The sequence below is a fragment of the Pogona vitticeps genome, chromosome 1 (assembly GCF_051106095.1).
Source record: "Pogona vitticeps strain Pit_001003342236 chromosome 1, PviZW2.1, whole genome shotgun sequence".
Lineage (NCBI taxonomy): Eukaryota > Metazoa > Chordata > Lepidosauria > Squamata > Agamidae > Pogona > Pogona vitticeps.
In genome coordinates, this window is record NC_135783.1 from 151,858,667 (window position 1) to 151,872,632 (window position 13,966).

General features: G+C 43.3%; 1 protein-coding gene across 1 annotated transcript in view; it reads right to left on the bottom strand.

Moving 5' to 3' along the window:
- Positions 1 to 343: 343 nt before the first annotated feature.
- JAG1 (jagged canonical Notch ligand 1) overlaps positions 344 to 13,966 on the bottom strand; it is a 57,826-nt gene continuing 44,203 nt past the window's right edge. Inside the window, exons 15-26 of the mRNA XM_020806854.3 lie at positions 13,286 to 13,399; positions 11,688 to 11,801; positions 10,622 to 10,735; positions 10,407 to 10,523; positions 9,428 to 9,455; positions 8,792 to 8,877; positions 7,237 to 7,350; positions 6,497 to 6,606; positions 6,172 to 6,408; positions 4,951 to 5,082; positions 4,101 to 4,251; positions 344 to 2,568 (exon numbers count right to left, since the gene is read on the bottom strand). Coding sequence (XP_020662513.3) covers positions 2,111 to 2,568; positions 4,101 to 4,251; positions 4,951 to 5,082; positions 6,172 to 6,408; positions 6,497 to 6,606; positions 7,237 to 7,350; positions 8,792 to 8,877; positions 9,428 to 9,455; positions 10,407 to 10,523; positions 10,622 to 10,735; positions 11,688 to 11,801; positions 13,286 to 13,399 — 1,775 coding nt within the window. The 3' untranslated portion in view covers positions 344 to 2,110. The remainder of the gene's footprint in view (positions 2,569 to 4,100; positions 4,252 to 4,950; positions 5,083 to 6,171; positions 6,409 to 6,496; positions 6,607 to 7,236; positions 7,351 to 8,791; positions 8,878 to 9,427; positions 9,456 to 10,406; positions 10,524 to 10,621; positions 10,736 to 11,687; positions 11,802 to 13,285; positions 13,400 to 13,966) is intronic.

Here is a 13,966-nt window from a genome sequence, read left to right on the forward strand (position 1 = left end):
TATGTCTACAATGGAGTCTCCCAATGAACCTTAGACGAACACACTGACAGTCAATGACATTTGTAATTCTTAAGGCGTTCCCTTCTCAGAGCAGGGAAAGCAGCATGGATCCCACCATCGATAAATGGAGCCCCATCAAGGCTCATGGAAGTGGAAATACTGGCCTGCAGGCAAGTTACCTCATGAGAGGAGCTGCAGGTGGAGAAAAATAATAATTGGCTGGATGTGGCCCACAGACCTTCCTGCTTTATCACACTTCCACATTATAGTTATTTGTTGCCAAAAATGCCTTTGGGAGACAATCATGTTGGCAGTATCTCAATGAAGCTCAATCTTCACGCTGTTTTATACAAAAAAAATTTAATAAATATTTTTCAAGATTTATTGCCAGGAATAACACATCCGAGATGTATTTTCATGTTCATGTAACACTAATATTACCGTACAAGGTATCCTCATGATCTCAGTGACTGACCCACTGAGTACAATTTTTGAAGCCTTTTTTTTGTAAAAAAAAATTTGTTTTGATCTTCCAACTTTTGTAATAGCACTTTGATTTCCTCACTTTTTTTTAAGGCGGGCAGTGGAATCTATGGCAAATCTACATAGCGATCTTACTGGACATTCTACTGTTCAAGTATTCAGCAACTAGCTTATTAGAATACTTTCTACATACAGTAGATCACAAAGAAAAATCAAATCTACAAGAGGTTCAGTATTACCTATTCGTGGTGGGGTGGAAAAAAAATAAATCAAGAGTTTACAAAACAAGATTTCGGTGCTTCCAACTTCACACGCTAATTCGGTATTTTTAATTACATGCAACCACTCACATCTCTCACATTTTCAACTACAGAAGGTTATAGCTCCTTGGCATTCCTTTAACCTGCTCTGAAGCAGATCCCCTGCCTGCCATCCTTTCCTTCCCCACAACCTCATGTCTAAAGCAGCCAGGAAAAAAAAAAATCTAATCTAGTTCTAAACTGCCTCGGCTGGTACTTAAATAGTCTTAAAGTGATACTATGGAAGGTGTTTTCAAAGGAAAAAAAGACACCATACTTGACATTGTACAAAACAAAACAAAAAACCAGCATCAAAGGCCTGAAAGCCATTCCTACTGTTTAAAAAAAACCAAAAAAACAAAGCTGATTCTTTTTTCAGAACACCTTAAATTTTGGCATGTAGGCAACATGTAACAATGAAAAAAAAAAACCACACACACACACACAAGGAAAAAGAGAGTAAAGAAGCCATAAGCTTACAAAGCTATGAAAAAAAAACCTTCAACTCTAAACACATACATATAAATAAAAAAAAGAGGAATGATATTTAAGGCTCTTGATTATTAAGTTAATAAATCAAATATACATAGTGATTAATAAAAAAGAATTATTTACATAACTATACAAACTTCTACTTTTGACACATTTTGCTCTCAGTTCTTCATTTTTTACCAGCAACTGCTGACAAGAAACCCACTGTCCCCACCCCAGTCCCTCCCCAAACAAACAAACAAAAAATTACAATAAAAAAAATAAATAATAAACTTTTTTTTTTGATAGTTGCTGTGGTTCTGAGCTGCAAAGGCACTTTCAAATACAGAACTAGTTGTACGTCGCCATAAAACCAATATACAAAAGAACTCTAATTCAATAAATAAATAAAATGTATTTTCCTAAGACTACAAATCATGACATTGAGAGAGAGACAGGAGGAGGAGGAGGAGGAGGGGAAAGGAAGGGGGGGGAAGCTGTTGGTTCTGCTGCTACGGCGGCGGGGGGGGGAGAGGCGGCAGGGAAGCTAAATAAAAGGCTACACGACCCCTCATGAAACTTTCCCAGGATGCATCAGCTGCTGCTGAATTGACACAGGGTCACTTTTGACTAGTTTTGCATAGATGTGAAATGCAGCACTTGGTAATCCAGCCAAACCACAGCAACTATCACTGCCAGTGTAAGCCAGCTTGTCAAAACTTAAATTAACACAGGGATTCTAAGCAAATAATAGCCTTAGACTCAAAATATTACACAACCGTTTTTTAAGAACTACAAGCTCTGAGTTGCCTTGAACTGATAGGGGAAAGGCCCTGCCCAGCAGCAGCTGCCGTCTGCTATACAATGTACTCCATTCGGTTTAAGCTTTGTGCGCTTTCCAAGTCCCGGTTGTCTTGTTTGTTTGTCCAGTTTGGGTGTTTTGTGGGAGTGCCGTTGGGTGGCTTTTCGTCTCTGTCTACTAGCGTGTAGGTTGCCTGTTTGGCAAACCGGGTCTTTTGCTGGTGCTTGTCCATGTCGTCTTCCTCCACTTCAGAGTTGTGTGTCCTTATTTTGGCAATTTTTGAGTTCTTGTTTTCATAGTCTTTGATCGGGACGGCATTGGCGCCATGTTTCTCTATAGGGTTCTTGATCTGATTCAGCTGCTCCCGGACGTTGTTGGTGGTGTTGTCATCTGACGCCGTGTGGGTGTGGCTGCTCTGCTTTCGGCGTTTCCGGATGCACCAATAGAAGGCAGTCACGAGGCAACAGATCCAAGCCACGGTCAAAACGGAGCTGAGCAACGGAACCAGGAAGTCTGGAAGGCAAATGGGAATCTCATGAATATCTTAAAAGTCATCCAATGCAAGGAAAGAGCTGTGGTTCGATGGTAGACCCTGCGTTTTGCACAGAGAAGGTGCCAGGTTCCATCCCCGCCATGTCCCAGTAGGGCAAGAATTTTGGCTGAAAACCTGGAAAGTTGCCATTGCTAGTCAATGCCCATCTTGGGTTAGGTGAATCAAGGATCTGACTCAAGATAGGGAAATGTTTAATGTTTCTCTGTGTGCTTCCTTTTGAGAAAGAGACCCATTCAGAACAATCCACTTAAACCTTTTCAAGTAAGCAATTTAACAGAATGCCGTTAGGGGGTATTTACAGTGGTGCCTCACTAGACGAAGATAATCTGTTCCACTGAAATCGATGTTTAGCGAAATCATTGTCTAGCGAAAAGCATTTCCCCATTGGAATGCATTGAAAACTGTTTAATGCGTTCCAATGGGGAAGAATCATCGTTGTCTAGTGAAGATCGGCCATAGGAAGGCCACTTTGCGAACTGCCGATCAGCTGTTTAAATCGCTGTCTTGCGAAGCTTAGGTCCCGAAAACACCTGTTTTGCGAGCGTGGAGGGAGCTGTCAAAATCATCGTCTAGCGGAAATTGGTTTGCGAAGCAGGGACCAAACATTGTCCAGTGAAATTCCCCCATAGGAATTACTGTTTTGTGAATCACTATAGCAATTGCAAAAAGTCAATGTCTAGCTAAAAAACTGTCATGCGGGGTAACTGTCTAGTGAGGCACCACTGTATTTATCACACTTTTAGACTGCACAACCAATCATTCAGAAGTGTCTACATAGCTGAAACGGACGTTACCATTATCCCTACTGTTATTCCAGTTTTTGTCTTAAAATGGAAAGCAGCTAGGCCCAGAAATCAAAGAAAGCTTCCTTTCTCCCACTACTACACGCTCAGGGTCAGCAATCTGAACTCAAGGACTTGAAGGATCTTTCCTGGCTTAAGGGCAGTTGGTTCCACATCCCCAGTTTCTAATGTTGAGCTTTTTACTCGAGGGTTATTGACATAGCTTAAATGGCACTCAGAGAAAGATACAGGTCTTCTCAGAATATCCACTGACTAAGAAAACCAAAAACATCCAACGCCTTAATACCTTAGCCCTCATTCAACTAATATATAACTTGGAGAAGTTGAAGAATGAACCAGAATTTTAGCTTTTGGCCTCACAGATGGAACAAACTGGATCACTGCTCCACACAGTACCGTCTCTGCTTTAAGCTTCCTGCAAGAACCCTTTTTTATTACGCCAAAAACCAATAAAACCTTCAGCCTTCACAGCAAGCTGAGCAGGTTGGAAGCATAATAGAGTCATCTCAAGCTATTAATTAAAGCTGAAACAGACACCTTCCTACCGGCACCTTCCTACATTTGGCAGTACTTACATCAAGCAATGAATCAAATCACATTTTAAGGGCAAACTTAAGAGATGCATAGATCTCTCTTTTTAAACTGGAAGAAGAATACAGTCATTTAATACCCCTTTTGTAAAGATTTACCTGTTTTGCTTTTAACCGGTCGCCTTTGCACTCGGACCTCGGCAACTGCCGAAATAAGTGTACTATTCCCATCACGCTTGCTGACCAGATCAATAATTTTATCAGTTATTTCTTTTATTGGGTTTTCCTCCTCCTGGATATCTTCAGCAGACTAGGAGAAGAGGATGGCCAAGGTATTAGACAACTGCTTTGACAACATCTCATCAGCCATTGCTTGCAACAGGAGTAAAAATTGCCACAAGAATGGTAAACATCTTCCACAAAAGCACATAACAAAATGTAGCATTTCACTTAAAACTACAAACATGGGAGGCACTAGTTATAATATAACAAGATAATATCCAGTACCAACAGAAAGCTTGCTATTACTTAGTTTGACATTACAGCAGCGGTTCTCAACCCTGGGTCCCCAGATGTTCTTGGACTGCTACTCCCAGAAACCTTCACCACTAGCTGTGCTGGTCAGGATTTCTGGGAGTTCTAGTCCTAGAACATCTGGGGACCCATGGGAAGCATGGTATTACAGGATTTAAGGAATAATCTGTGGCAAGTTATTGCCTTCACCCAAACATTTCCCCCAATCACCTTAAAACACACATAAGATGTGAACAAGCAAGGAAAAATTGAAGTTGTGTAAAGAAAATGCAAGAAATCACAATTCCAGGAAGAAAAGTTTGGAAAAAATGAGAAATTGGGAGGGTCTGCTCATGTGCAGTTGCTCAAAGTGATAGCACAAAGCCATTCCAGCACAGAGGACCATGGGGAAGCCTTGGGTCCTACTGAGAGGCCACGAATTTTGACCTTTCGAGGCATATGTGGCATGAGTAAATAAATAGGAAGACAGACTTACAATTGCAACATGAATTTCATTGTTTGCTAAGTGTGATGGCTCGCAGGTGATGTAGATGGAGTACTGAACAGAAACATTCTTCAAAATACTCAGATTCCTCAGCTCATTACAAATATGCTCAGTAGTAAGACCCTACAGGAAATACAAAAACACACAAAGCCGTATGCTTAGACGGGAAGATTTAGCAAGAATATGAATCATCCGTATTTTTCCCATTACCAATTGTATCTGGCTGCAATTACCCAAGACACTGTGTCTGTACCATTATAACAGAAGCGGCAATATCCGTATTTGCCCTTCAGCAGGGAGGCTTGTTCCTCTGTAGCCAACCACCAAGTAAAACAGGTGCATACTCAACAGGGAGCTGAAACTCATCGCAGCTCCCTAATGATATGTGTTCGCAATTATATTAATAGTACAATGGTGCCTTGCATAGAGATGATAATCGGTGCAGCAAAAATCGCTGCAAAGCGATTTCGTCGCTATGTGATATTAAAAAGCCCATAGGAATGCACTGAAACCCCTTCAATGCGTTCCTATGGGCTTCAGACTCACCTTTAAGCGAAAATCCTCCATACGGCGGCCATTTTCGCTGCCCGGTAAGTGAGGAATCCATCCCAGAAAACAGTGAGCGGCCATTTTTTTTACCCGGTGGCCATTTTGGAACCGTCGATCAGCTGTTAAAAAATCATCGCTTTGCGATGATCGGTAAGCGAAACAGGGTACTGATCATCGCAAAGCTATTTTTCCCCATAGGGAACATCGCAAAGCGATCACAAAAAGTTAATCGCTATGCGATTTCATCGTTAAACGGGGCGCCCATTAAGCGAGGCACCACTGTATTCAGTCTTCTGTTTTTAGGTGGCTATTACAAAAATGTGTGAAGTGGCCCAGAGGCAGTCAGATGAAACTTTGGTCAAGGGAAAGCTGAAAGGTATACACCTTAGCTTGGTCAAGAAGTTTCTTGGAGAAGTCTTGCCTCTTTGCCTAACCCTCCTACATGAAAGAACTGGTGGAAAGAAATAGTGAGGCAGTCATTCATGTGTGCCACCCCAGGTGAGGTACACATCAAGAGATCCATGGTTTAGAGCAAACTCTTCTGGACCACTGACACACGGCTATGTTGGTAAGGGGAGTCTAGAAGTTCCTAATAAAGATTAATTTGCAGCCATCTGGAGTTCTTTAGTTCCTTCTCATAAACGGCGGAGAAGACTTACTTACCGGAGTCATCATTTCTTTGTTAAAGGTGAAAGTGATGTTAGCACAATTGTCCTGATAATAAGATTCAGAATTGCATGTTGTTTTCACTGGCTGTTGATTTGAAGGCCAACATTCACCTATGTTGTCACAGGGCCGGACAAAGCAATGGTCATCTCTAATAGGATGGCAGGTGTTTCCTGCAGGACATTCGCCGTGACCTTTTGCGTTGATCTGGCAAGGCTTCGGACCACACCAGACCTAGAAGATATTGAACACTTAGTTGACAACTAATACTTGAACAGAAAAGGAGGAAGAATGAGTTGAAAGAAAGCTGTGGGACAATTACCTTAGAACAAGTCACTTTTCCATTCATACATTGACAGCTATTACATTCATCATCCCACTTTGATCCATCTGGAATAATATGTCCACTGGCGACACAGGGCCTTCCTGAAACTAAGAGACGAACGAGTTAAGAGGGGATCTATGCAGATTTGCACAACTCAAGAAGATTTGATCGGAGCTTATGGTGTGTCTGGGTTGAGCAATATATGAGCCTGTGGACGTTGCTGGACTGTAGCTCCCTGGGTTCCATGATGCTGACTATGCCAGCCTAGGATGATGGGAGGTGCAGGCTAACAACATGAAGAGGATCGCATATTACTCACCATCGCTCTATGCCAAATATGGGGAGAGGGGCAAAGGACGCCTAAGACACATGTCCAATATGCCTTTAATCCCCTCCTTGTTGCAGAGAGGCCCATACAAGGCAGAGACATGAGGGGGGTGATGTTCTGGGGGGGCTTCTACCAGCACTGCTGACTCATCAGCTCCATGTAGGGCTTCTTCAAGGGCAACTCCCATAATATGACATCCAGAATTCCCCAGCCAGCATGGCTATTGACAAGGGGTTCTGGGAGATTTAGGGCCACCCCCCCCCCAATTTCACTTTTCAGAGCTCTGGCCTCCATACTTATTAGAAAGGCAGGAGAGCAGGCATTTTTATCCTGAGGCACCAGTACAAGGTTAGCAGATACACATTTTTGCAACTCGTGATGCAATACAATTTTGATTTCTGAAGAGTACCTTCTTGACATCTGGGACCACTGCGACCACTTGGACAGATACAACGGTATCCATTGATCTCATCTATACAGGTAGCTCCAAATGCACACGGTGAAGACTGACATTCATTGATATCTGGAGAGAGGGTGGGAAGAGAACAGGAAGATGGGGGACACACACACACACAGATATACCATTATTAACGGTAATAGAAATTTATCCCAAGCAGAGGTGTAAAGCTGAAAATCTTCCTCAAACTATAAAAGGTAAAGAAAAGCAGGTTCTGAGACCGCATCCCTTAAATTCAAGGCTATTAGGAACACAGGACGTTTCCTTATGTGTCAGACCTAGAGCTTAGGAGTCAATTATTTGGTGGGGGAACTACAACTCCCATAATCCCCTAGTTGGCAAAGCAAATGGCTATGTTGATAAGGAGACTCTAGGCATCTTATGCCAAAAAATTAAGGTTCTCAAACTCTGCTCAGGCCCTCTCTGCAGCTTCTTATATGGGATATTGGACCGAGAGTCTGGAGAGTGACTCTGATACCTTCTTTATATTGAACATTTTCTCTGTCACTCAAGAGTCTCAGACCTTCCTTTTAACACAGACTTCTTATACAGCACTCATCTCCAGCCATTATGTGTAGGGACACATTCTCTCTCTCCCTCTCTCTAGAAGTAGCGTAAATGTCCTCTGGTCTGTAATTTAATAGTAATAACAAGGAAGAAGGTACAGCCACCTCAAGATCTCAAGCCGAAAATAATGCTCATCCAAAAATGTTTCTTTCTCTGTCACAAGGACAACTCATCCTCCAGTGAAAGAGGCACTGAAATGGAATATCTCAAAACCCCTTGAAATGGCTACTCCTGAGAAAGCTAAAGCTCTTGAAATCAATGGGATGCGAAAGGCTAACATGCAACAAAGCAGAGAGTGGTCAAAAGAGCTTCTTTACAGTGCCTGGTTAGATATGGATTTCACAACAACATGAGATAAAAACTGATGGAACTGACACAAACAGCTTCAAAGGCAGACTAGACAAATTGATGGAGAAGAATGCCAGGGCTAGTCAGAATAGCCAGACTCCTAAGGATGATGTAAGTCATTCTGCTGCTATGACTGCATGATTTCCTACAAACAAGAACAAATTACCTGCAGGATTCTGGCCGCAGACTATGCATTACTTCCAGAATCAGAGGGAGGACACATCTCAATAACTTTGGCTGGAGAACACACACATAACCAAACTCATGTCCTGCTGGAGGACCTTGGATGGGCAGCTGGTTGGCCACTGAGTGAACAGAACACTGGACCAGTCTAGCTTTCCATCTGACTCAGCAGAACTCTTTGTACACACATGTAACTAACCTAACCCTTCTGATTCCAGAGAAACTTAAGAGTGACTAATTTTCTCTGTGCCTGAGGCAGAGATTTCCAAGTGAAACAACTTTGATTTAAGCCAGCCTCGCTAATGAGGTGACACAAGAGTTATACAAATATTTTTAAACATATATTGCATTCATTTCCCATCCAACGTAACATGAAGCCAGAAGTGAAGAATTAATTAGAAACACGTACTTATCCTGCAGTCCGGACCTGCAAAACCTGGTGCACACTCACAACGGTACCAATTGTCCCCATCTACACACAGTCCACTATTGTAGCTGTTTGGGGTAGAAAGGTGGAGAAAAGAAAGGGGAAGAAATAAAGCAAAAGTTAATCATCATCATCTCTTACTGCCACAGAATGCACAAATCTGAAGCACAGAAATGCAATTCTAAAACAACAACATGAGCCAGTTCCTGCTTTAGTTACTTTAACAGGAAGACATACCCATATATTATAGATTCCATGACAGGCATTAAACAGCAAAACTATTTTGAGATACTGCCTAGCAAAGTTAAATCGAAGACTGAGCAGCTGTCAATTAAGTAATTTCTTAGGACTTAAAGGTGAACTGAAAGGTAAATTGGAGGGAAGTTTGAGGCAGCTGGAGAAGAGACACTCAGTTTTACAGTCAAAGAATCAGAGAGCAAGAAGAATCTGATGCCTTGCCCTTTTATCTAACCAACCCACCCCTCCCCACCCTGAGTGAGAAAAGTAAAACAAATGCCCCTTAAAGATTCCACCAGACAAAAAGTACCCTTCCAAGAAACAATGTCCGAGGCGCAAGCAAAATAAAAGCCTAATCTGCTCCCAGATGCTGGTGCTTACCAAGGGTGGGGGCTGCAATCATTTGTATCTGCAAAAAAAATATATCAAAGAAATGCAAAATTAGGAAAGCTTCTTGACCATAAAATAGCAGAGCCTGTTATTGGGAAGGGTGGCAGGCTCTCATGTTGAGTTTCCTGCACTGAGCTAGACAACCTACAAGTTTGACTAGATGACCTACAAACCCTCTCTATGCCCCTATTAACGATTACGCTGAGTACCAAAAATGAATAGCAAACAGCCTTTCACACAGATGAAAGCTATACTGATCAGCACAAGCTGGACACAGAGGATACCTGAACCTGCTGGCATATCTATCTCTGGGTAGATCCACAATGATTTCTGAATCTGCTCTTCAGAAATAACAAAAACAAACAGGATTCCATCAGCACTATCTTAAACTACACTGCTGAAATAGAGCAGGTTTGCGGCAACCAGATACGTTTGTATACAGACAGACTTTGGCTCAGTTTTAGACTTCCCAATTAATTCCTGGGCTCAGACTTCTTTAAGTGTACACACTAGGCTCTGAGTGGTGGATCTCTATAGTTGAAAAACCCCAAAGTGGATCTTGCAAGCTTGAAGTCTGCCCGCTGCAAGCTTCACGTGCAGGGGTCAGAAGAATGAGGAGGATTTCTCTAGAGAATCCTCAACAGAAGGAAAAGTGGACGAGATTCCAAACTGGGTGACAGCTGTCAGCAAAAGAAGGGAGGAAACCCAAGGGTGGGAGGGAGGTTGGAGTGTGAACAAAATGACATCTGTCTCCACTTATCCCATTTGGAACTTTCTCATGCACAGGTCAGAGCTCCATCCTACAATGTCATTAAAGCCCAATGATTCAGGTGATGCTCATGCCCCACATCAAACAGCTTTCCCCTTCTGGTTTCAATCTCAAATCCCGGAGGGCAACTAGATGAGCCAGTTTTCTCACCAACCACCCCTCCACAAGTGTTTGGGTAGGAGAGAGAGAGAGAGAACTTACTCTGAGTGCATATTGGTCCTTCCCAGCCCTCTTTGCAGACACACGTAAAAGAATCACCGCTCACTACACACGTCCCTCCGTTATGACAGGGGTTTGGTAGGCAGCTGCTGTTTCTCGCTGTAACAGGAAGGGGGGGAAAAGACTTGCTGCTAAGTTTTCAAAAATGCTTTGCTGGAAATCTGATGGTCTGAGACGGCACACACATGGCAACTTACCTATATTGCAAGTGGCACCTTCCCACCCGGCAGGACACATGCACTTGAAGGCATCTCCCTCATCGTAACAGGTCCCTCCGTTGTTGCATGTGGCTTCATCACACTGGCTGTCCCCTGGAGGTGCAAATGAGACGAATCAGAAGTGGGATGGGTGGCAGGTGAGCCCGGCCCCATTTTGTTTGCCTCCACATAGGTTTAGGACCTGCAAAGTCTCCTAGTGGGTTATCCAGGAAAAGCTCCATCACTTTTCCCACGAGATACTACATTTTTGGTCCAACCTCCCGGCTTCTAATACAGTGGTGCCTCGCAAGACGATTGCCTCGCAAGACGATTAATCCGCAAGATGACTGTTTTTTGCGATCGCTGTTGTGCTTCTATGGACGATTTTCACAAGATAACGATTTTTCCCCATTGGAACGTATTAAACAGATTTCAATGCATTCCAATAGGGAACTGTGTTCCGCAAGTCGATGTTTTCTATGGACGATTTCCACAAGATGACGATTTTTCCCCATTGGAATACATTAAATAGATTTCAATGCATTCCAATGGGGAACCGTGTTCCGCAAGATGTTTTCGCAAGATAGTGTTTTTCGCTGAACAAATCAACATCGTCTTGCGAGGCACCACTGTACTAACAAACAGATACCTGCTATACCATGTGCATAGGAGCACTGTCCACCCCCAGGAGTTGCAGCTGTTGCAGATATGATTCAAGGTGCTGAGGTGAGCACTGCAGTGTTGTGGTCTGGATGTTCCCTCCACCCCCAAGTGTCTCTACCTCTGAACCCCTGGTCTGCAAAATGACAGGCCCACTTGAAGAGATTCATGTCAATCAGAGAAAGAAAGAGAGCCAAATAAAGAAGAATTTCTACCCTTTTGCCTGTAAATCAGCTAGATCTGGGATCTCATCTGATGAACATTCCAAGGGGAAGAGAGAGCAAATGTCTTTCTTCAGAAAACTGCTGAGCGTTCTGAGCTCGTCCAAGGCTGTACACTGAATGTGTTACTTCTAAATGCTGGGCGGGTACCAACTTGGGGACACGGGCTCATCTCAACTACTCACGCGAGTGGCAGGTTTTCCCTTTCCATCCATTTTTGCATTCACAGAAGAAATCGTTGACCAGGTCACGACACGTCCCTCCGTTGTGGCAAAGGTTTTTACTGCAGTCATTTATATCTGGAAGAAACAGGAGTGCTCAAAATGAGAGGAGCTGTTTGCAGAAACAATGACTTTCTGAGATTTGCTTTCTCCCCAGGCACATTCTCTTCCTCTTCCTGGCCTCTAGTCCCAGACCTGGATTAAGTCCCTGAAGACCTTAATGCCACCACTGACGTGATCGTGTTTATTCTGCGCGATACCCCACGGTTCTCTTTCAGCTCTTTTTGCCAAGGAACACCACTCCAGCTTCCTTGGAACAAATATACCAGTTAGGCTGAAGGCAAAGGAAGCCTTATTACATAATTACAGCATTTCCAGGCCAAAGGCAAGCTCTTCAAACCCTCCTCCGCTTTTTGTTAACGGCACAAACGTTCCGACCCTTCAGGAACTGCAAACTCGGCATCCCAATCGGAGCAATATTCAGAACTAACCTGAGGACAATACCGTATTCACCTTCCCCGAGTTCAATCTGTCTACTGAGTCAACTCCCTACACTGTATATCATATCAAAATGCACTTCTTTCATTTGATGCTCCTGAGAAAGGAATAAACCTTGAATTTTAATAGTTAAACATTTGTTCTTTGGCTATTGTTACTTCCTATCCTACAGCAGATCTGGCACAAAGATTCAAGCAGCCAGATCAAAGAGGAAGAAAATGGGCCAAATCGCCTTAAGATCATGGCAACCCAAGATGTTCTGCTTCCTGTGTGGCAAGCGCTGACTGGCAACTGATAAAACTCAGGGTCGCATCTAGCAGATGGTCTCCTTCCACCTACAGAAGAATCTTTCCTGCTCTCAGAGGGCCTGATTCACGTCTCTCACTAATGTACTTTTATTAGAAAAGTTACTGAGCATGTGCAGTTTTCTGGAGGCCTCCGAAAGCCACACAAAGGAATCTGGAACCTGGAGAAATGCCGTGTCCCGAGATTCCTGCTGCCTGGATTCCAAGATGACTTTTTTCACTTAGCCTAGTAACAAATAGGAAGGAGGCGTCTTCTAAAACCTGAGCTTAGACTAAATAGGTATTTTGATTTCAGTCAAATATTTTATTTATTTATTTATTTATTGGACTTATATACCGCCCCATAGCGCTACAAGCACTCTCCAGGCGGTTTACAATTTTAATTATACAGGCTACACATTGCATGTGAAATTTCAAGTCAGAGTGAAGGAGGAGGAGCCCTCCCACCCCCCTTTTTAGTTCACACAGCATACGAGTGTGACACTCAACTAGCTTCTTATGTTCCACAGTGAGTAAAGGTCAGCCAGCTGTTCTTCTGCCTCCTGGACCACGCCGAGGTTCAAAATGCTAGCTAAATGTGAAAGAGGCAGCCTCTTCTTTATGGAGAATGTCCATCAAAGGACTAGGTCCAGCCTCAGCCTCCCCGTCCCCGGTGACGAAGAGCAAGAGCTCTTTAGAACAATAGGACCCAATCCCTCCTTGTCAGAAGGGAGTCCCACAGCTTTCTCCTTTAGGTGGAGAGAAGGAGGACGTGCTTACTCGCTTCACAGAAGGTGCCCTCCCATCCGTCACTACAAATGCATTTGTAGGAGTTGATGCCATCAATGCATGTGCCACCGTTCTTGCATGGGTTGCTCTCACAGTCGTTGATGTCTGCAATGAATTTTTAAAAAAACACGACACTGGTAAATGAAAGGTGCGATTAAGACATGCCACTTCATGGACTGATGTTATTTTACTTATGACTTGGAGCAGGGGAACTTGCACCCAGGAACCTAGCCGCCTAGAGCGGTCTATCGACTAAATAAAATAAATAATAAATATTGCCCTTTCTAGCCTCCTATGGCTACTTCTGATTGGCAACGGTTTCCCATGGGGCTAAGCATAGGCTGCTTCCAGAGCTTGGAGAAAGTAAGTTTTTTGGGCTAACTAGCAGGCTAACCGGGGGGGGGGGGGGGGAGAAAGAGATTCTTGGAGTTGTCATCCCAAAATGTAACGTTTGTCGTGCTTTGTTTCTCCCCAGCCCTACAACACACAACCTTTAAACTAACAACATTAAGGACTGGACCTGGTTTATTCTGTATCCATTACCTGCAAGCTTTCTGCCACAATGCTTAGCCTTTTCCTAAATGATGTAAAGGGGCGGAGTGGGTGGGGGGGGGACCTAAGGTAATAAAAACCAGCTTCCTCTTTAATATCTGCATATATTTTAAACATTTT